The sequence below is a fragment of the Cervus canadensis genome, chromosome 18, assembly GCF_019320065.1.
Source record: "Cervus canadensis isolate Bull #8, Minnesota chromosome 18, ASM1932006v1, whole genome shotgun sequence".
Taxonomy (NCBI): Eukaryota; Metazoa; Chordata; class Mammalia; order Artiodactyla; family Cervidae; genus Cervus; species Cervus canadensis.
Window position 1 is genome coordinate 50592755 of NC_057403.1, and position 22329 is coordinate 50615083.

A 22329-nucleotide genomic window follows, 5' to 3' on the forward strand; every position below is an offset into this window, starting at 1 on the left:
CTTGTCAAAAGTCCACTCACCATATGTGTGAGAGTTTGCTTCCGGACTCTCGACTCTGTTCTACTTATCTTTACATCTATCCCTGTGCTAGGACCACACTATTTTGATTACTATAGCTTTGTAATAAGTTTTAAAATTGGAAAACATGGGAATTCTCTGGCAGTCCAGTGGTTAGGACTCCACGCTTTTACTGCTAAGGGCCTGGGTTCAATCCTCGGGTAACTACGGTCCCACAAGCTGCACAGTGCGGCCAAAAAATAAACAAGGAAGTAAAATTGGAACATGTGAGTCCGCTAACTTTGTCCTTCTTTATCAAGATTGTCTGGAGCCCTTGCAGCTCCATCTGGATTTTAGGATCAGCTTATCAATTTGTACAAAATGAGCTGGGATTCTGATAATGACTGCACTGTATCTGTATATCAGTTTGGGTCCTTCCATTTGTTTAGGTCATCTTTAATATTTTTCAATAGTGTTTCATAGTTTTCAGTGTGCAAGTCTTGCATCTCCTTGATTAAATTTATTCTGAAGTATTTTATTTTTTTTAGCACCATTGTAAAATGGGTCATTGCTTTAATTTCACTTATTTGCTCAGATGGCTTTTTATGGTTAATTCTTTATGATTTTCTATATATAAGGTCTTGTCATCTGTGAATGGAGATGGTTTTAACTTTTTCCTTTCCAATCCGAATCACTTTTATGTGCTAATTTATTTGCTGAATTGTCCTGTCTAGAACTTTACAGTGCAATGCTCACTGGAGGCAGTAGGAGCAGACACTTTGTCCTGGTCCTGGTCCTGGGAGGACAGTTTGCAGTCTCTCATCATTGAATACAATGTGAACTGTGGATTCTTCATAACTGCCCTTTGCCAGGTTGAGGGAGGTCCCTTTTACTCCTAGTTAGTTTTTTTTTTAATCATGCGGTGGTGTTGAACTTAATGCTTTATCTGTGTGGGTTTTGGTTTTCTATTCTACTCATGTTTATTGCATTAATTGATTTTTTCATATTGAGCCAACCTTGCATTCTTAGAATAAATCCCAGTTGGTTGTGGCACATAATCATTTTGATATGTTGGCGGAGCTGGTTGCTGGCTTTGTGCTGTTGCTGGGGCACCATGCGTGCCCTGTGGTCCCTGGGTACTTCCTGGCCCTGTGACCACAGGCCATACTGGAGGCAGGAGAAGAAGAGGTAGCCCAGCAGAGATAGGAGACACTAAGGAGGCTTTCACTGTGTTTTTATTTCAGTTCAAGGAGTTATCATCACTCAGAGAATTCTGATTTGGTTTTCGGTGGCTGCAAAGGAAATCGGGACATTTTTTCCAGATTGCAGGTGAGTTAGAAAATGCAAAACTCAGCGTGTCCACTGCATTGAAGCCATGTGCTATCAAGATATTTATTGAGTATCCAATGAGTCCAGACGCCTGTTTTAAACAGAATGAAAGCCTGAGTCACAGACCCGGTCACTCAGACGGGAGACTATGTGTTCTGTGAACTCGTGTCACCATGAACATCACAGGAACGCAAAAATGAAAGATGAAATACAGGAAGCATCTCCAGGCTTTAGGACATTTAAGATTAGAAAACAGGAAGTAAAAATATGGACTTCCGTAGTAACTTGGTTGCTACTCCCATTCTCTGCTCTTTAACTCTGGGTGCTGCGCTGGGAGGTCAGACTCTTGAGAACTGATATAAATAACTCTCCACTTGGCTGAGCATCGAAAGTTTGCAAAGACCAGGAGCTGGAGCCCCTCCTGTTTCCTGGGTCACTTGTCACTGAGGCAGGAGCACTGAGAAGGGTGCAGAAGCCCTGTGTGTTCTCATCCTGGAGTGAAAAGTACCTTTCTGTCAGCATGCTGCTGCCCAGATCTCCTGAGAGTGGGCTCTGGGGTCAGAGAGCAGACCAGGCCTGTCCTTCCTTCTCGCCAGCTGTGCGCTGGGAGTCTGAAACTGGACATGCCCATGCAGCTCTGTCTTATGGGATCTGGAATTCCCGCTGTCTCTCTTTAAAAGTGCCTGAATTTAGAAAATGTGAAGGATGAAAGGGAGATCCTAACACCTCACACAAAAGGGATGTTTGTCTTCTGTGTCCATCGTAACGGGAAATGGAAGAAAGTACCTGGGAGGGCGGCCACAGCAGGAGTTGTGGGCTTAGAGGTCACGTGTGACAGGGCGATGAGGAGACGGGTGCTCTTCATCTGCTGCCGTCTCCAGGAGATGTGTGCTGACCTGGAACAGGGCCCTGCACCCCTCGGCCACGCTGCTTCCCGCAAACACTTTCTCTTTGGAGTTTTCCACAGACGCCTTCAGGCACTGGCTCACGGGTGGGACGTGGCCAGCCGCCTCCAGAGACAGCGGGAGCTGCTCACGTGCAAACGGTAACACGGTCGTATCCCAGGGTCTCCCCACTTTGGGTTCTCTTCCCTCTAGTCATGGGTCTCTGGGGTGGCCTCTCCCTGGGAGTCCCCTGAAGAGCAGGGTCTGGACCCAGGATCCCTTCAGTTCAAAGGCCTCACATTGAATGTGGGCTCAGGGGTCCTCGCAGCAGTTTCATCACAACTGAGCTGTGAATTGACATCCTTCCCAGGCTAGTTAGCTGGTTGGTTCATACACTGCTCCCACCCTGGGTCATCATGAAACTGCATGGCTGCTTTGGGGATGCACAGTGGTATTTGTGGGCCCAGCAGCACAAGAGCCTAGGCCCTCCAGGGAGGGATGGGCCACAGACTAGGGCCAGTTCCCAGCAGGCCGGGAGGGTAGCTGCTGCTCCAAGCATTGCTCTCGGGGGTCACTGTCCATACCTTCATCCTCCCAGCACCCTCCTCGGCCTGCCCCCCTCCATGCTGGTCAGCAGCCCCTGTGCGGAGCAGCCGGCCACCCCCAGCTGTGCCAATTTCTTCCACTTGGTCAACTCAGAATTGGTAGGTGTGGAGCAAGCGAGGTCAGGTGCAGGGTTGGGGGCCATGTGCGCACCACGGGCTGGTTCTGGGGAAAGTTCAGGAGTGCATCTGTGGTCACGTGGAGCCAGTGTCCTCGGTATGGGCCCCACCTGCATGGGGTCACTGAGGTGGGATAGGCCGTGGCACTTGGAGCCGCAGGGAGTCCTTCACCCTATTGGACACAGGCAGCGAGACCAGAGACTGGGGCCAGTGCCCTCTCTGGAAGATGACTCCTTCACCAGGTTAGTGGTTTGGGCCCCAGAAGTGCTGACCGACCTGCCCGCTTCACCTCTGGGCACAGAAGCCAGACAGTGCCCACACCTGGCTCTTCAGGCTCCGAAGGGTGCCCGCCCTTGCTTGTGCACAGTCAGGGACGGGAGGTACTGTGCCCCTGCAGGAGGCTTTGTAAAAATGCACCATGTAGGGAGGCTGATCTGAGCTTCTGGTCATCTGTGCGGAGCTTATAGGGTAACTGGGGAGCAGCAGAAATGAGGTGAGATTTCTGTTCAAGTTCATTCTGGAGGCTGTTCCCCCCTCAAGCTCTGAGAACAGCCTGTGAAAGCAGCCAGGTGTGGGGGGATGAGGGACAGCATGTGGCCGCCCACCCTCGTCTTCCGCCTTCCTTCCTCACTGGCCTCTACTATCTTGCAGAGGAACTTCTCCCACGATGGTGCCCTCACCCACGACATCACTGCCCACTTCTTCAGGGTAATTCCAGTTCCCACCACCCCTCCCATGTCACTGCTCAGACCTCTGGCCTGGCCCTCGTGTATGCAGTGGCTCCCAAGGTCCACGTGCGAACCCAGCGGCGGGCATCTCCTCTCCCAGGGTCTCCTCAACGCCTGTGCACGAAGCAGAGACCCATCCCTGGCAGCTGACTTGGCCCTGACCGCCTGCCAGACCCAGTGCCCCCTGCTGCTCACTTCTGCTCTGGTAGGCCTGCCATCTTCATGGGGGAGCTCCTGGGCCTGGAGGGGTGCCGTGGGAGTCAGTGAGGCTGGAGGTCGCACATCCGTCTAGGGTTTCCTGGCTGTGTGATCCCAGGCACAGTGGGTAAGTCAGGAGAAGATGCCCCCAGGAGCAGAACTGGAGCGGGAGGTCAGGGTCGCAAGAGTCCATTCACGCCAGAGCCAGTAACAGGAGTCGTTCACACTGTGCTCTGGGCTGAAGCTGCCGGCTCGGCCCCTGCAGCCTGGCCCCTGCATGGTGTTCTGAAGTTCCTCAGGTGGGGCTCGCTTATGGGCTTTCTCACCACTTCTCCTTTTGTCAGGAGGGAGGACACAGCCCCATTCTTTCAGAGCAGCACGTCCCCCACCAAGCTCCCTGGGCAACCATGTGTCCTCTGAGGATGAGCTGTGTTGGGCCATAGATGAGACACTGTCCTTGTAGTTAGGAAGCACTAGATGAGCAGAGCCAGGCTCGGGGGAGTGTGTGTCAGCCAGCATGTAGACATGTCCTACCCAGATGGTCAGGGTCGCTGAGATCTCCAAAGCGTTGTGGTGGTGGGGAATGACTGTCATTGCCCGTTCTCTCCCATGAGCTGTGGTGGTCGAGCCTGGAGCCCGAGCTGCACTGCCGGTGGAGGAGGTGGTCCCGGAGCCCGCTGCCTGCAGAGCTGCAGAAGCTGCAGGAGGCCCACCTCTTCGCTGAGAGGTGAGTATGGGCACATGCTCTCATTGACCTGCCCGGCATCTCGGGAGCCGGCGAGGCCTCTGGACAGGCCCTGCAAGGTGCAGGGTTCACTTTCCCGTCTCCTCTTACTTCCCAGTGGATGCCCTCCTAGACGTCACTGAGAGGATCACTGGTCCCCTCCAGCCTCCTTACATTTTCCTCTGTGACCATTTCCATCCCTTAGGCACCCCCAAAGAGTCAGGGATGCTGGAAACCTCAGAAAACAAGGAAAGCCAGTTTGCCCATTGACTCTAATCGTATAGAGAGCAGGAAAGTTTCTTAAATCAATGCACTGTATTCTGTTTTTCACTTTTGGCCGTTTCAACCTGCTGAAGGACCTTGAACATCACAGTGCAATTGGAGCAGGGGTTGTGTGGGAGGCTGGTGCAGGTTCTGGGGTCTGAGGGTTGGGGGAAGGGTTCCAGGCGACCCTGTGTGCCACACCCTCCTGTCAAAGCTGAGACCCCCTGCAAGCTGCACCGCTTCCTGTGTCCAGGGCATAGGGCCAGTCTGCAGAGCCAGGCTGGGGCGGGGGTGCCTGTGGTGACACACTCCTCTTGTCTGCGCAGCGTCTCCTCCCCCCTCACACCATCCCCTGCACCCGGCCCGTCCTGGCTCTGCGCGGCTGCCCTGCACTTTGTGATTCAACGGGCCAGGAAGGAGAGCATCTGGCAGGAGCTGGGGAAGCTGGATGGCCAAGGAGAGGAGGCAAGGATGACACCCTCTTCCTGCAAGCTCACCTTCTCTCAGGGTTCATCTAACACACTGTGCTTTTCAAGGACAGACAGGTGTTTGGGGTCCTTGTGACTTTATTTGGAAGTAAACCTTCTTGGGTGTATAGGTTTGGTAAGACTTACTCTCAGGTTAACTCCCAACTGCTTTTATTTGACCTGTTTATCCTCTCCATAATCCCTGGGCGGGGGCGGTTAAGAGTTGACTGGCACCCATCAAGGTACCTGCACCCCATTCAGCTGCTCGCTGAGACCAGGGCTGGATGGAGGGCTGCTTGGAGGGCAGGCTGGTGTCCCCACTGGGAGCTGCCATGGTGCACCCAGCTGAACCCCTGGTTCTCTAAAACCCAGAGCTCCCCAGCAGCTCAGGTTGTACACACCTGCCTGACAACAACTGCTGAGCTATGGGGTTTGAGTGATTATAATTTCAAGTAACAGAGTCCCAGGGAGCATCTGTTCTTAGACTTTTCAGGCTGTAAAAGTTGAAAGGCTTCCAGTGGCTTCGTATCTTCCAGACCACTGTCCCCTTACAGACCCACAGAGATGGGTCCCCAAGCAGTAATTGTTTATAACCCATTAAATTCTCTTAAGAGCAACTGGAAATTTTATTCCTGTGAAGATCCCCCTAAATATTTCTGACCTAGGTCTGTAAATGCTCAGTTAGTGAGCAATGTTTTTTACTTATAGTTACTCTCAGGGAACAGAATACAGGTAGTCTTATGTTGTGAGTGGATGTTTTTTTATTTGTAGCTGTTTGTTTCCCTGTTTTTCTTTTCCTTGATGGGCCTGCTCTCTTCATATCTGATTCCACAGGTAAGTCAGACCCTCTCCCACACTGGACAGGTTGGTGAGCCCCTGCCCTCAGGGCGCTTGAAACCATGGATCCCCATTTCCCCGCAGACCTCTTAAGTTAGGTCTCTTGAGCAGGGGCGGTGTGGTACCTTTGGGGCAAAAGCTTTCTCAGGAGAGAAAACCCCAGGCCACGGGCCTGCCCTGTGGGGTCTCCCTTCAGACCCTGCACCCTGAGGGTCTGTGCAGGGCCCCAAGTAGACACCTCCTCCTTGCCCGCTGTCATCTTTGAGTTCTCCTGTTCTTCTGTGGGTCACAGGCTGTTAGCTCCCTGAAGGCTCTGGACATCTGTGCGGAGATCTTGGGGTGTCTGCAGAGGAGGAGGATTTCCTGGCTGCTCGTCTTTCAGCTGACGGAGGCGGGTGAGAAATCCAGAGGCTGCCAGCCATGTCTGTGCTGGCCCCCAGCGCTCTGCCAGGAGCAGGTCAGACTGCAGCCGACTCCTTAGTCCTTCTCTTCAGAAGCAACTTTCAAATGGTTACACAGGAGCCCTCCTTGGGGCTCACTTTAAAAATTCGTTTTTGCAACTTTATGTTCTTGGTTAAGTATGCAGACTCATTTAATAATTTAGTGGAGCCCTGGGATTTCAGGGACCCGGCCCCCACCCCCTAGTCTGTGGCGTGAGGTCACTGCCCCTGTGTCAGCACGCACACGATTCCTGGAGACCCTGACCCTATGGGAGGCCCCCGCACTGCTGACAAGCCCCTCGGTTTTGCAGATGTCCCCCTGGGGCGCACCCTCCTCGGCCTGGCCCCCGACCACCAGGTCAGGCTGCTGCCGGTCGCCTTCTACAGGTAACCCTCAGGACCTGAAGGTCAGGGGAGGGACAGCAGGGGTCCCTGAAGACAGAGAGGCTGCACCCCTGCTGCCTGCCACCAGCCTCGGTCAGACGTATGAGGTCAGGTTACCTGACACCTGTGTCTGCCTTTAGCCTCCTTCCCTACTTTGACAAGGATGCCCTCCTCACAGAAGATGCCTTCCTGCACGTTGCTCTCAACATGTACCTGAAGCTCGTTGGCCTCTTTATGGCCGGGGAAACCGGTGCAGTCTGGACTGAGGCCTGTGGTGGGGAGCTCCCGACCCAGGCAGGTGCAGGGCCAGGCCCATCTCCAGACAGACTGGGGTGACGCTCCTGGCACAGTTCACAGCTGTGGGGATCCTGAACTTGGCTCTGCCCGTCTTCTTTCCAGGGCGACCCCGTAAGCCTGATAACAAACGCCCGTCTCTTTCTGCTGCAATTGATACCTCGGTGCCCAGAAAGGAGCTTCCTGCACGTGGCAGAGGTAACACCCAGGTGCTCACCATTGTGTCTGTGTTTAGGTCCATGTCACTGTGTGACATGAGGATGCTGGACGCCTTGGGGAAAGCCGGCATCCAGCATCCAGGCCTGGGAGGGACAGGGGGTAGCATGGGCCCAGCATGTGGGCTTTGTTGCAGCTGCTGGATGTGAGTGAAGATTGTGACCCGGAAGTGAGTGCTGCCCTCCTGAGCAGGCGGCAGGCTGTGCTGGACCCTGCTGTCTCCCAGGAGCCCCAGCTCTTCTGACCCGATCTGCACAGGGCACTGCCCAGCTCCTCGGTAAATAATTTATTACAAGCATAACATGGAGCTCTTGTTGCCCTGAAAAGTGGGTTACAAATCTCGATTGCTGTAGTGGGGAAGAAGAATCAGTTCTCTAAAATCTGCATCTGGCCCAAGTCACTCTGCTTATAGGAGAAGAAACTGCTGGTCCCAGAGCAGAGGCCACAAGACCCTGCAAGCCGTGGACTGAACCATCACCACCCAGCACGCATAGTGGGGGTGCATCAGGATACCACTCCGCCCACAGGCCTGAAGCTCAGTCACCACCCCTGACCTCAGGGCAGGCAGGCCCTCAGGTGGGCTCAGCCTTCACCACCTGCCCTGCTGCGGGCCTGGGTGGGGCCTCCGGGGCCTGGTCTGGGGTTTGCGTCAGCGGGTGCACCATGGACATGTGCACGTTGAGGTTGTGTGCCTTCTCAAACCGCCGGCCACACTGGTCACAGGCAAAGTCCAGCTCCGTCTCAGCCTTGTGCTTGGTCATGTGGTACTTCAGGGATGCCCGCTGCCGGCACTGGAACCCGCAGACCTCACACCTATGGGATGGGGGCAGTGAGCCAGGGCCAGGGTGCTGCCAGCGGGAGGGCCACCACCCCCCACTTACTGCAGAGGCTTAGCTCCCGAGTGGCGCATCTGATGGACCAGGAGGTGCTTCCGCTGCTTGAAGGTCTGTCCACACTCGTCACAGATGTAGTTCCGCACCTCTGGGGACCAGATAAGGAGTGACCACAGGCCCTGACACTGTCTACTCGGTGCCCGAGCACCTAACTCACAGGTGACACAGCTATGACCCACGTCACTTGGCTGTAGCATGTTTCCCTAAACCTCCTATTTTCTGGAGCACCAATTCTTAGAGGAAGCCCAATTAGTGCAGTTTCACAGATGACTGATTATAGCTACTGCTACTCTAGGGACTGTCCCCATGCTGGGCCCACCACCAGGATACCCACTGTGGAAGTCAGTCTTAAAAGAGCTTTTCAACAAAACTTGAACGTCACACCCCCAGCCATGCACCTGGGGCACCACCACATGCTTCTTTCCTACATCACTGCGCATCTACCAGCACCTGATGCAGCCGCACAGGCAGGCTCCTCCCTGACTAGGAGCAATCATCCTGACAGTGTGAGGTCTAGACTGTTCTGTGCTTAAAATAAAAACTGCTCGTGGTCACGACGACTGTGGTCAGACTGAGTTACAACGGCTTGACCCTTGACCAGGGAATTACTGTGTCAGGAGTAATGGACAAGAACACTCACAGCATGAAATGCTGTGAAACCGAGGGACTGTGAGCCAGCCATTAAGTGGGCAAATCAGAGTGAAGAAGTCAATCATTTGTACAGAGGTCAACAGAGAAAGTATCATTTAGAATGGACTATCTGGATGTAGGGGCTGCAGGTCGGGAAAGCTGCCTTCTGGGCAGAACCAGCAATGACAAGCATAGGCACACACGAGTCCAAGGTCGTAGACGCGTGTTCAGAGAGACGGGGTAGTAACCTCACATGCTGATGGCAGTGATCACTGGGGCACCACTTTACCTAATACTTTTCCCACCAGTTGCTACCATGAATTTAGGTCACTTTTATAATCTGAAAAGCATGTATCATTTTCTTCCAGTAATGATGTAAATGGAGAAGAAAATGGCAACCCACTCTAGTACTCTTGCCTGGAGAATCCCATGGACAAAGGAGCCTGGTGAGCTACAGTTCATGGGGTCGCAAAGAGTTGGACATGACTAAGCAACAAACACACACAATGATGTAAAAACAGACCACAATAGACTCACAGGACAGCGCCAGAGTTTCTTCAGTGTCAGTTCCCCAGAGCCCCATCTGCAGGGGGCAGGGGAGGGGACACACCTGTGTGGATGAGCTTGACATGGCGCTGTAGGTAACGGTCAATCATGAACACCTTGTTGCAGCCGGGGTGTGGGCAGGGCCTCTCCCGGACCTCCTCGTGGTGCTCCTTGACATGCTTCTGTGAGAGGGACCGGGGGCGTGAGTCCCCCAGCCCGGCCAACACCCCAGAGCAGCGTGCAGGCCTCCTCCCCACGAAGGCACAGACCCAACCAGGCCCTGTCAGCAGAGCTGGGGGTGCACTCTCCTGGGAGCCCCCTCACCTTCATGCCGTCGGCCCCGCGGTACACAGCCGTGCAGCCCTGGTGCGGACACTTGTAGATGGTGGGCAGTTCCTCCCTGCAATGCAGAGCACATGTGGAACCACGGCCCCCATAGGCTGTGCAACCCCCGCTCCAGTCCCTCACCTCTCACACCGCGGCTTGCCCTTCCAGCCCGGCTTGGGCCCAGGTTTCTTTCGGATTTTTGGTTCTTCTGACTTCTTGGCTTCTTTGCTTTCACTTTTCCTACCAGACACCCTGGAGGAAAAGACAACACTGGTCAGTAATATTTCTGATCTTTTTGCATATGCGGTGTTCATTTTTCTTTAAACACTGAGGTGGTTTCCTCGGATCTCCAGGGCTAACCTCCAGTCCCCATGCTGACTACCTGACCTTCACACTAACGCTTGGCCACCAGAGCTAAAAAGACTCCGCAGGGAAGTGGAGGCCCTGCTCAGCCACCTCATGACCCAGGAGTGGGCCTTCAGGGCCAAGTGTCACTCCCTGTCGTCAACACCAAAAACACAACTTTGGAGACACCAGGGAAAATAGTGGAGTTGGGGAAGCTAGAAAGAAGATCCAGATCCACTCTCCTGGAACCTGCCAGGAGACCCCCAGCAACCTGGGGGGAGCTCCACACTCGCTGCTGTCTTCCCCACTGCAGACCCCAGGCAGTGGGCACCTCAGCTAGTCTCACGGGGCCCTAAGGACCAGGCCAGACAGAGCAGCTTCCCCCTTGGTGTCCTTCAAAGTCTTAAAGAGACATGCACACCTTTTCTTAGATCCGGGAATGTAAAGAAATCTGTCAGGAACAGAAGGCAACTTCTAGGACCATAATGACAAGCCACTGCTGACACAATCCTCAATGGTCAACGACTGAAAGCTTTTCCTCTAGTATCAGGAGCAAGACAAGAGATGCCCACTTTCACCATTTCTCGACATAGTACTGAAAGTCCTAGCCAGAGCCGTTAGGCAAAGAAAAAGAAAAGGCATCTAAGTTAACAGGAAAGAAGATTACCTCTAGTCATGATGCCATGATGTTATATGTAGAAAACCTTAAAAAAGCTACACAGAAAAATTGAGCAAAGTTGCAGGGTGGAAAAATCAACACATTAAAATCCAGTCCTGTTCCTACACACTAAAAACAGTTCAAAAAAGGAAATTAAGAAAACTATTCATTTTTAATAGCATCAAAAGAAATAAGATACTTAGAAGTAAACTTTAAAAGTTAAAGACTGGTATACAAAACTATGAAAATGCTACTGAAATTAAGACCTAAGCAAGTAGAAACACATGTTCATGAACTGGAAAACTTAAAACTGTAAAGATGGCAATAATCCCCCAAAGCAATCTATACATTCAATCCCTATGAAAATTCTGTTTTTTTACAAAGTAGAAAAAAAATCCTAAGTTTCACATGGAATTTCAAAGGACACTGAATAGCCACACAACTTTGAAAGACAACAAAGCTGAAGGATTCACTTCCTGATTCCAAAATTTACTACAAAGCTACAGTAGTCAAAGCAGCGTGGTGCTGGCGTAAGGATAGACATAACATACTGAGGAACTGAGAGACCAGAAATAAACCCCTGCAAGTACAATCAACTGACTTTTGACAAAGGTGCCAAGACCACTCACTAGGGAAAGGACAGTCTTTTCAACAAAAGGTGCTGGGACAACCACATATCCACATGCAAAAGAGTGGAGCTCGATCTATACCTCATACCATACACAGAAATAACTCAAATGGATCAAAGACCTAAATCTAAGTGAAAACTGAAACCCTTATGGGTAAATCTTCCATGACCTTAGACTTGGTAATGGTTTCTCCTGAATATGACACCAAAAGCACAGTAAACTAAAAAAGTAAAAATAGGAACACTGGACTTCAGTGAAAAAAGGGGAAAATATATTCTACAGTTCAGTGGCAAAACAAACAAACTACTTAGTTAAAACATAGGCAAAGAACTTGGACAGACATTTCTCCAAAGATGATACAAACATGAAAAGCCACTCAACATCACTATCACTTGGGAAATGCAAATCAAAATGACAATGAGATACTACTTAACATCCACTAGCAGGACCTAGAACAACAAGGTTTGGTGAGGATGTATAGAAATCAGAACCCCTGCACATTGGCAGCTGGAAATGTAGAATGTGCAGCTGCTGTAGAAAACTATGGCAGTTCCTCAGAAAGTTAAAAGTACCATAGGACCCAAAGAATCAAAAACAGGTCTCAAACAGATTAAGTGTTACACCAACCTTTCTAGCACTATTGACAGCAGCCAAAATGTGGTCCCTCCCTACCGTGGCTGTGCTGCATGGCAACCCGACCAGGGATCAAACCCGTGTCCCCAGCAGTAGAAACGTGGCATCCTAACCACTAGACCACCAGGGAAGTGCCTTTAATAGAATCTTATAGAAAGGAATCAAACTGACAGGTCACAACATGGAAGAATCTCAAAACCCTATTCTGAGTGAAAGAAGCCAGTAGCAAAGGGACACACAGAGTCCCCAGAATGGACAGGTACACTAGGAGTGGGCAGGGCCTGAGGGGCGGACAGGGAAGTCACTGCTTCATGAGGGTGCATGTGGGATGGACAAAGTCTGGAAACAGTGCTGACGGTTACACAACATTGTAAAAGTTCTGAAATGCGACTGAACTGTACACTTAAAAAATGGTAAAACAGTAACCTTTGTTGTGTATTAATTTACCACAAATAAAAACATGAACAGTTGTTTTCCTCTTCAAACAATATATTAACAAGAACCTTTTCAACAACTGCACAGGCTGCTCCTCCCCTTGTTGGTCTGTGACTATTCTTTGCCACCCGGCCACGGTCCTGGCCTCCACCCTCCGCTGCTGTGCGGCTCAGGCACCCAGTGAGAGCTGAGCTGTGCCCGGTGCTCGCACCACATCACATGTTCCTTGAGAGCAGGAGCAGCCTCCAGGTCTCCCAGTGCGTCCCTGAAGGACAAGGGGCTAGGGTCCCTGCAGGCGTGGGAGGATGGCGCTCACAGGCCCAACTTGGGGCTGCTGGTGCTTTACCTCCCCGTGGCCGCTCAGGCTCCTGTGGGAACCCTGGCAGCTGGTGTCCCCTCCTGTCTGCGTGGCTGAGGACCTCGATAGGCACGTCTGCTGCAAGGTCACATGGACCTAGACCACATCCTAGGACGTCAGCAGGCATTCGTGTTGTGGTGCCAGAGGCACCAAGAGGCCATCAGGGATGAGCCCAGGGCTCCAGCCTCCCACAGGCACAACTTCCACTAAAATGTTCCATTTGACCACAGCCTCTGAACACATTGCAGCTTCCCTGGTAGCTCAGACGGTAAAGCATCTGCCTGCAACGCGACAGACCTGGGTTCAATCCCTCGGTTGGGAAGAGCCCCTGGAGAAGGAAATGGCAACCCACTCCAGTACTCTTGCCTGGAAAATCCCATGGATGGAGGAGCCTGGCAGGCTGCAGTCCATGGGGTTGCAAAGAGCCAGACACGACTGAGCGAGTTCACTTTCTTTCTTTCTGAACACATACCTGGTGTGTCCTGGCCTATAGCACGTGTCTGTGCGCCCTCCCGGAAACCCAGGGGAGGAGGGGCCGCCTGCGTGCCGTCTCCACCTGGAGCAGGGCAGGGACTTTCCCTCTCCTAACCCCACACCAGTCGCCCTAGGACTGCTGGCAGCAGGACATGAGGTGGGCTCATGGAGATCAGGGTGGAGAGCAAGGGCTCCTGCTGCAGCAGACCTGGTCCCTCCAACTTGGCCCTCCTGATGCCCCCTCTGGCCCAGCAGCGTCTATCCATTCAGGCCCACTCGAGGGCTGTGACCCAGCCCCACATCCCAACTGGGGACTCCCGAGCCACTGCCTCTCTTGTCTCCACCCACAAAGGGAAAAAGAAGTTATGCCTGCTTCTCCATTTTGTTTTGCGCTTTCTTGGCTGATGGTGTGTGGTTTCATTCTACGTCAGAAGCCCAAGCTGGGCATCTACTAACTGGAGATGTTTCGGTGTTCCTGGGCCCCGGGTAACACAGTGATAAGCAGCCTTCTCCTGCCAGGATCCACGGAGCAAGGACACAAAACCCTGTGGGAGGTATGCTGCCTCAACAAGGGAACAGGGCCAAAGGTAGACCCGAGAGCAACTGCAGGGCCAGGTGGCCATATCGCCAAGGCCCTGAGCACAGAGAGCAGAAGGCGAGCAGGGGGATCAGAGGCCACCAGAGCAGACATGGGTGGGTGGCTGAGTCACATTCACAGGGCTGCGCTAAGCCAGGTCCCTGCACTGAACTGGGAAAGTCCTCCTGGGTCACCGAGAAGCCACCCTTCACTGGACTGGTGAGGTCAGGCCATCAGAGAAGCAAAGTGTGTGCTGACCAAGGCAGACAGGGGCAAGCCAGCATCCGGTCCCTGCTGCCCTCAGGGCAGATGCAGGTCTCCAAGTCACCCACTGGACACCCCCAAACCCAGGGAGCTCATGGCACCACCATTCCCTTACTTCTTTCCTGGGTACGGCTCAAAGGACTCATCCGAGGACTGGGTGTTCTGCTTCTTGTCATTTTCATCATCTTCACTCAGGAAATCTCTAGGAAAGAAGAGAACCTTCAGCAACGCTCTGGGGCAGGTGACGGAGGCAGTGAACTTCCTGTCTAACACCATGTGGATCCCCACCCTACATGGTTTACTTCTCAGAAGACCTAAAATCCCCAATCCTCTAATACCATCTCCTAACAGAAAGGGCAAACCAGGGTCACAGGCTGAGGATCCCTGGTAAGCCATGCCTCTCATCACACCAGAACCCCAAACTCAGATAGAGTCAGCCTACGGGGCGCCAGGCAGAGATGAAGACCCTCACAAGAGGTGGCTTCGCACTAAGTGGGCTTTTAGAATGTCACCTCACTCCCGTAACTATAAACACCTGCCCAAATGACAGGCGAGCTGTCAGTGATTTCAAAGGGTAACAAAGGCCTGAAAAAGATCTGCACGTCTGTAATCTCTACCCTAAAGCGTGAGTCACAACATTAGCTCTGCTAGTCCACAGACAGAGCCTGGCTGGCATGCCTCAGCCGCCCCTACAGGCTGCCACCCTCCCCAAGGAGAAAGGCCCAAGGATGGCTGGTGGCTGCAGGACAGCCACAGCCTCCTGACCCGGGGCGGGGGGTGGATTTCTGGCACCCACTGGTTCTCCTCCAGCACCTAGGTCATCTGTCACTGGCACCAAAAATCACACTGTCGTTCTACTTGTTTGGACAAAGTGCATCTGTGGTCCAGCCACAGCACACAAGGCAGGGTGGAAAGGTCGGCTGGAGTTCGGCCTCCACCCTGAGAGATTTGGTCTTGGAGACCAGAAAGGGGGGGGCCCCAGGAGCAGACAGGTGGTCTTGCCTGCCTCTAGGTTTGTCCTCCACTCCACATCACAGACACCACGATAAACAGCCAGAGGCTGGCTTCTGTTCTAGTAACATCTGGGGTTGGCATAATACTCAGCCTTGGAGGCGGAGTTGAGCCAGCAAACCAGAGGACCATCTGAACAGAGTGATGTCCACACCTGGCTGGGCCTCCCATGCAGCTCCATCAGGTCCAAAGTGCCCCCAATCAAAAAAGGAAGCCTGTTAAGCACCCCCTGCCACTCCCCTCCTCCCAACAGAGAAAGGGGGAGGCCAGCAAGAGCTAGGCCTCAGCCCCTGGGATGGTGGCGTTGGGTTGCCAAGGAGGAATGTTAGGCTATGTAAACCCACTCTTCTCTCACCCCTCAGAAAGGTCACTGAACTCGTCTTTTACCCGATCATCCGAGGTTGGAGATGGAACCTGCTTCTCACCCAATTGCCCTGGGAAACAAAGAACAAGACTCCAGTCACCTGTCACCCCAGGGGAACAGCACGGTAGTCCTCCCCACAGGCATGACAGGGCGCCTAGGGCTCCCATGCCTCCAAATCCACTCACCTCCTGGCCCCCCCACAAGGCCACTGCACAGCCAAGCCCACCACACCACCCTCATGTCCTGCCAACAGTAGCAACAGCAGCAAATCCAGCCCTGCCCCAGACGTTCAGATCCAGTCACTCTGGGATGTTTCAGAACATCGAAAAAGATCATTGGTATCCAAGTACCGCAGGCACACAGTTCAAAAATCCAAGCAGTTCTAAGAACCGTGAAGCCCTTCAGCATGAGCACCGCCTCACTCTGAACCATCTGGTGGCTGAACATCCACTCGCAGGAGCAGCCTGGCACCCACATGGAAGCTGAGAGACATGGGTAGGAAGCCGGCTCGGCCCTCCTAATACCACGTTGGCGAACAGCTGCCCCCAACACACAGGGCCACAGGATCAGGCCCCACAGGGCACTGACAGGCCCAGGGAGTGACCTGCACTGGCTCGGGACAACCCCTGACCCCAGCTGCCTTCATGCCCCAGGAAGGCCCAGGTTCTTCCTCCCTCCGTGCCCTGGCCCCAAGCAGGCTTGGAGAAGCCTGGATGGCAGGGGAGCATGCCTTGAAGGAAGGCGCTCAAGTGGGGTCACCCCGTCTGCTGTCAGACATGCACGAGGCGGTGCCAGGGCTGCCCTGGTCACTATACCGGCCCCTCTATGCACAATACGACTGCTACCACCACAACACCCACTTCCTGCCAAGGGCCCTGCCTGGCTCATGGCCAGGAATACTGGTCAAATAGCCCAGAGGAGCCGCCTACCTGGGGTCCCACCTTGGGGGAGGCTTGGCTGAGACGGGGGTCCCGGCCCCGGTCCCACTGGGTCACCATCTGAAGGAAGCCGGCTTGTGTCCATGCTGGGGAGTGTCTCGGTCTCAGCCCCAGCCGCAGCTGCTCTGCTTTGGGAGCTCTGAGGGGCAGCCCCGGTGGGGCTGAACCCCCGATGCTGGGGGAGTCGGGGGGCTGAATCCTTGTCCCACGTCCACTTGACACCCAAAGCACTGTCCAGCAAGAGGGCCCCACAGCTGGAGTCGGCGTCCATGGTGTAGTCATGGCCCTGGTCGCAGCCCCACACGGCCCGGATGACACCACAGTACTCGGAGGACAGCGTCCTCTGGAGGCTAGGTAGGGCCCCGCAACCAGCCGCGTGTCTGTGCACCCACCCCACCAAGCCACGCAGGCCCTGGGGGCTCGAAGCAATCAGGTCCACTGAGGAAAGGCAGAGAGACACCAGCCCGTGGCCAGTCAGCATCTGGGTCCCCCCGCCTCCCACCCACCCTGCAACCCCACCCTGGGGGTGCACTCACCCACACACGCTCCCTCCTCCGGCCCCATCCGTGGCTGGACACCAACCCTGCAAAGGAGCAGAGCTGCTCACCAAGACAAGCATGGGGCCCAGTGGCCACTGAGTGTGCAGGCTGAGCCTTTTCCTCCGAGGCCACCCACCAGGCCCTCCCTGCCCTGTGCTCTCCTGTCAGCCTCCCCACACACCCAGTGACTGCTGTTCATGAGTGTCTGCCTCGCCAGGCACCTGGGCTGCCCTGTGCCCACGCAGCCCTGTTCACACGGTCTCCTGCATGCCCCCAGCAAAGGAGGGAAGGGGCGCCTACTTTGTGCAAGGCTTCCGGCGGCCTGTCGGGGGAACATTGACTCGCTGCAGGAAAGATGTGAGGAGGCCGTGGCACTGGTAGAACTGGGCATGGCAGTTCTTGCAGACAAACTGGGACAGAGCTGGGTCCTGGTGGACAGCCACGCCCAGGAGGCGCTGAAAATCTCGGATGAAAACACGGTCCCCAGGGGGTGGCCTTTCTGAGCTCTCCCCAGGCGCCCTGCCGGAGATGCTGCGGAGACTCCGGGAGGAGAACTTCCCATGACAAAGGCGACAGTGCCCCATGGCCAGGGCCCGGGCAGTTCCTGGGCAAGCACAGGAAACATGAAGTCAGGGATGCAGAACACAGCTCCCAGAAGAGGTGAGATCCACACTCCACCAGACCCCACCCCTGCCCCCACCAGCTCCTGGAGTGGGACCTCCTGAGACATGCCCCTTAAACACAAGTCCAGGTCTCAGCCAGAGGCAGGGCTCTGGCTCCAGGCTCCCAGATGAACACACAGTCTTTTGGGAGAATGGCCAGTGGAGGGTCTTCTGAGTGGAAAATCCTTTCAAAGAACTCTAAATGCTTCCAAACAAAGCCAGTATTGCTCTAATACTAAAACCAGACAAGGACACAACAAGGAAAGAAAATAATATTTATTTTTAATAAACATAGATGTACAAGTCTTCAACAAAATAACAGCAAACTGAACTCAACACTTAATTAAAAAGATCATGCACAATGATCAGCTGAAATGTATTCCAGGGAGGCAAGGATGGCTCAACCTTCCCAAATCAATTCATGTGACACACATTAACAAAATAAAAATCATACTCCTCTCAATAAATGGAGAAAAAGTAGTGGATAAAATTCAATATCCATTCATGATAAAAACCTCAATAATCTGTATACAGAGAGAAAATGCCACCACATAATAAGAGCCATACATGACAAGCCCCGAGCTAACATCATACTCAATGGTAAAGAGCTAAAAGCTGTCTACTAAGATCAGGAACAAAACAAAGATGCCCACTCTCACCATTTTTATTCAACACAGTACTGGACATTCTGGCCAAAGCAATTAGGCAAGAAAAATAAAAACCATCCAAATCATACAGACAGAAGCAAGACAATCTGTTTGTGTATAATATTACATACAGAAAATTCTATAAGACTCCACCAAAAAAACTGTTAGAATAAACAAGTTGAGTTATAGAATACAAAATCAATATACAAACATAAGTTGATTTCCATACATGAATAACAAACTATTATGTTAAGAAAATAATCAGATTTACAATTGTATCAAAAAGAATAAAATACCTATGAATAAATATAACCAAAGAGATGAAAGACCTGTTCACTGACACCTATAAGACACTGACAAAAAAATAAGTAGTCCATGATCATGGGTTGGAATAATTAATTGACATCAAATAATAAGACAATTGACATTAATTAACAAGACAGTGTTAAAATGTCTACACTCCCCAAAGTCATCTACAAATTCAAAGCAACCCCTATCAAAATCTCGTTGGTATTTTTCACAAAAATAGAAAAATCTTAAAATTTATATGAAACCAATAAAGACCCTGAACAGCCAAAGCAATTCTGAGAAAGCTCCACAAAGTTGAAGGCATCATGCTTCCTGATTTCAAACTATACTACAAAGCTACAATAATTAAAACAGTACAGTACTGGCAGAAACAGAGGCACATAAAGGGACTTCACTGATGGTCCAGTGGCTAAGACTCCTCGTTCCCATTATAAGGGGCCAAGATTCAATCCCTGGTCAGGGAACTTGCCACAACTAAAGATCCCACATACTGCAACAAAGATCAAAGATCCTGCATGCCACAACTAAGACCCAACACAGCTAAATAAATATTTTTAATTAAAAAAAATTAACACATAAGCTAATGAAACAGAATAGACAGTACAGAAATAAACTCATGTATATATAGGCAACTAATCTACAACAAATAAGCCAAGATACAATGGGGAAAGGACAGTCTCTTCAACAAATGATGTTGAGAAAATGATGTTGAGACAGCCACATGCAAAAGAACGAAACTAGACCATCTTATACCATACTCAACTCAAAATGGATTAAAGACTTGAAAGACCATAAAACTCCTTCCATGTAACAAAACATAATGGTTAGCTCCCTGACATTGGTCTTGGAGATGATTTTTTGGATTGACACCAAAAGCAAAGGTAACAAAGGCAAAAATAAATAAATGGGACTATGTCAAACTAAAAAGTTTCTGCACAGCAAAGAAAACCATCAACAAAATGAAAAGGCAACCTACTGAATAGGAAAAAATATTCACCAGTTATGCATCACATAGGGGATTAATAACCAAAATATGTAAAGAACTCATACAACTCAATAACAAAAACAATCTGATTTTTAAAATGAGCAAAGGCTCTTAAGAGACCTCTTTCTAAAGAAGGCATGTAGATAACCAACAGGTATATGAAAAGGTGGTTAACATTACTTCATGAGGGAAATGCAAATCAAAACTACAATGAGGAAAAAAAAAATCCCACAATGAGACATTTACCTCCCACCTATCAGAATGGCCATCACCAAAAAGACAAGTAATTACAAGTGTTGGTAAGGATGTGCAGAAAAGGGAACCCTTGTACAGTGTTAGTGAGAATGTAACTTGGTGCAGCCACTATTGAAAACAGCATAGAGGTTCCTCAAAAAATTAAAAATAAAACTACTATGCAGTCCAGCTATTCCAGTGCTCAGTATTTATCCTAAGGAAATAAAAAACACTAACTTGAAAAGGTACATGCATGCACCCCTATATACATTGCAGCATTATCAATGATACCCAAGGTGTCTATCAATGTATGAATGTATAAAGAAACTGTGGTATATATACTCAATGGACTATTTACTCAGCTATTAAAAAGCAAGAAAAATTTTGCCATTTCCAACGACAAAGATGGACATTATCAGCATCATACTAAGTGAAATCAGTCAGATGGAGTAGAATAAATACCATATGATGTTACTAACATGTGGAACCTACAAAAAGAGAAAATCATGAACTAATAATTACATTAAAGATATTGTTGGTTGAAAGAAGGGGAGTGAGGTCCTGAGTGAAATGCGGTTGCAGTGATGAAAAGGTGCAAACTTCCAGTTATAAAGTATGTCCTGGTGACGTCGTCTACCGTATGGTAACTATAGTTACCACAACATAATACTTATCTGTATATCTGAAAATTGCTAAGAGCTCTTAAAAGTTGATCCTAAAAGTTCTTATCACAGGGGAAAAAGACTGCTAACTTCGAGTGGTGATGGATGTTAGCTAGTATGCCTAAAACCAACATCATGTTATGTGCCAACTATACATCAAATTTTTTTCTCAAAAAAAAAAAAAAGTTTTGAGTATATAAATGCCTCCACAGCTATGGAACCGTCATAAACTGAGCTGGAAACTTCATTCCTCTTCACACCACTCCCCTGAGACCAGAAGCGAAGGAATCGCGTCCACACGCTGCTTTCCCAGGGGTCTCTACTCCTGACTGCAGGAGTAGACGATGCCCCTGCCCCTCTGCCCTGGGATTATAGGAGAGCAGCTTGAAGTCCTTTCTGAGGGGGCAAAAGCATGACACTAAGACCAAGTGCAAAAAAAAAAAAAAAGACCAAGTGCATATTAACCCCCATACAGTCCGTCGGGGGGGGGGGGGCGGGCATTCCTATGTTTAATCCTCAGTTGTTTTAGCGAAGAGGAAGCGGAGGCCCTGAGAGATTCAGCCATTATCCGAAAAGCACAGCACAAAACCACGACCGAAACCAGGCCTGCCCAACAGACGGCACGACTCGACCACTAAACTACTCCGCGAGCTCTGAGGGGAGCCGATGGGTCAGCTGTGTTGCAAAAGAGCACCCCGCGCAGCTGCGGCGTCCCGCGGAGGCCGCCTCACCCCTCCCAGTAGGGAGGCCTAGTCCGCTTTCTGAGGAGACACCCTGGGCCGGGGGGGTCCCGCGGGATCCCGGTGGCCACCGGGGGCACTCTATGGTCACAAGGGCCCCACCCGCCGCCCCTCGCGACCGGACGGCCGGACCCACCTGCCTCGTCTGCGCCGTCCTCGCCCGCGTCCCCGCAGGGCCGCGCCGAGCCCCAGCCAAGCCGCGCCGCCACCACGGCCGCCGCCTCGGCCACGTCGGGCCCGCTGCGGGCGGGGCGACCCCGGGCCCGGCCTCCGCCACAACTGCCGCGGCCCGAGCTCCCGCGCTGCCGGGACGCCGCGGGCGACAGGAAGCGCCCGAGCCGGTCCCGCTTCATAGCCGTGGAGACGGCTTAAACTCGGCCCCAGCGCTCCGCCCCGTCAGACCCGGCTCGGCCCAACTCGGCCCCACCCGGCTCCGTCCGGCCCGGCTCCGCCCCACTCGGCTCCGCCCGGCCCGGCTCGGTACCGCTCGGCCCCGCTCGGCTAGCTGGGCCGAGAGGTAGGACGTCCGGAGTCTCTCGTCCGCTACGCGGACTGTGCTCGTTCGTTTCCGTTCGACTCCGCCGCTCGGCTCCGCAGGACTTACTGGAAGCGGGGCGAGGCGAAGAGGAGGGGCGGGGCGAGGGAGGAGGAGGATGAAGAGACCTGGATGGGGCGGACTGACCAGCGGAGGGGAGGGAGAGGAGAGTGTGAAGGGAGGAGCGGAGAGTGAGGAGGCGAGGGGCGGAGTGAGGAGGGGAGGGGCACAGTGAGGAGGGCAGAGCAGCACGGCTTGAGGGCAAGGGGTGCGGTCTGTCACCGACGTGGAGTGAGGGCAGCAGTAGTTGCACTTACACGCTCTTAGCTACAGCGTAAGGAGGTTATCTGAGAGCTCCGTCACCCCCACCTCCGCCCCTTCGGCCCCAGGAGCAGAGCACGCAGCGAGCCAACGGGGCGGGGCTGCCGGAAGTGGGCCCTTTCTGGTACC

At 52.3% G+C, this 22329-nt stretch overlaps 2 protein-coding genes across 12 annotated transcripts in view; one reads left to right on the forward strand and one right to left on the reverse strand.

Annotated features, from left to right (window-relative positions):
• Nucleotides 1-8934, forward strand: part of FANCA (FA complementation group A) — a 38680-nt gene extending 29746 nt beyond the window's left edge. For 3 of the 9 annotated variants that reach the window (XM_043435541.1, XM_043435545.1, XM_043435546.1), the window contains 13 exons: nt 1242-1326; nt 2208-2371; nt 2809-2914; nt 3584-3640; nt 3761-3865; nt 4473-4585; nt 5173-5311; nt 6085-6147; nt 6443-6545; nt 6902-6977; nt 7115-7268; nt 7374-7466; nt 7621-8934. In XM_043435541.1, coding sequence (XP_043291476.1) covers nt 1242-1326; nt 2208-2371; nt 2809-2914; nt 3584-3640; nt 3761-3865; nt 4473-4585; nt 5173-5311; nt 6085-6147; nt 6443-6545; nt 6902-6977; nt 7115-7268; nt 7374-7466; nt 7621-7728 — 1366 coding nt within the window. In that variant the 3' untranslated portion in view covers nt 7729-8934. Of the gene's footprint in view, nt 1-1241; nt 1327-2207; nt 2372-2808; nt 2915-3583; nt 3641-3760; nt 3866-4472; nt 4586-5172; nt 5312-6084; nt 6148-6442; nt 6546-6901; nt 6978-7114; nt 7269-7373; nt 7507-7620 lie in introns of those variants that run through there. The other 6 variants (XR_006263283.1, XR_006263282.1, XM_043435542.1 and 3 more) reach the window with 6 other exon arrangements.
• ZNF276 (zinc finger protein 276) lies at nt 7756-22303 on the reverse strand. 3 transcript variants are annotated; one of them, XM_043435557.1, is made up of 11 exons: nt 22197-22303; nt 17406-17709; nt 17103-17149; nt 16558-17004; nt 15620-15698; nt 14369-14455; nt 10022-10132; nt 9878-9953; nt 9618-9735; nt 8366-8465; nt 7756-8297 (listed from the first exon to the last, which is right to left on the reverse strand). In XM_043435557.1, the coding sequence occupies exons 2-11, from the start codon at nt 17687-17689 to the stop codon at nt 8057-8059; spliced, it is 1590 nt and encodes a 529-aa protein (XP_043291492.1). In that variant the 5' UTR covers nt 17690-17709; nt 22197-22303; the 3' UTR covers nt 7756-8056. The 3 variants fall into 3 exon arrangements, with proteins under 3 accessions (XP_043291492.1, XP_043291493.1, XP_043291491.1); XM_043435558.1 differs by lacking the exon at nt 22197-22303 and adding an exon at nt 21949-22116; XM_043435556.1 differs by lacking the exon at nt 22197-22303 and adding an exon at nt 21481-22116.
• Nucleotides 22304-22329: the final 26 nt, after the last annotated feature.

Bases quoted from the DNA above. Each gene is read 5' to 3' on its own strand.
- ZNF276 (XM_043435556.1), bottom strand. From the start codon at position 21,697: ATGAAGCGGGACCGGCTCGGGCGCTTCCTGTCGCCCGCGGCGTCCCGG. The intron at 17,710-21,480 runs GTGGGTCCGGCC...GTGCTTGCCCAG, and splicing joins GGACGGCGCAGACGAGGCAG to GAACTGCCCGGGCCCTGGCC. The intron at 8,466-9,617 runs GTGTGTCCCCTC...TCTGGTCCCCAG, and splicing joins TGTCAAGCTCATCCACACAG to AGGTGCGGAACTACATCTGT.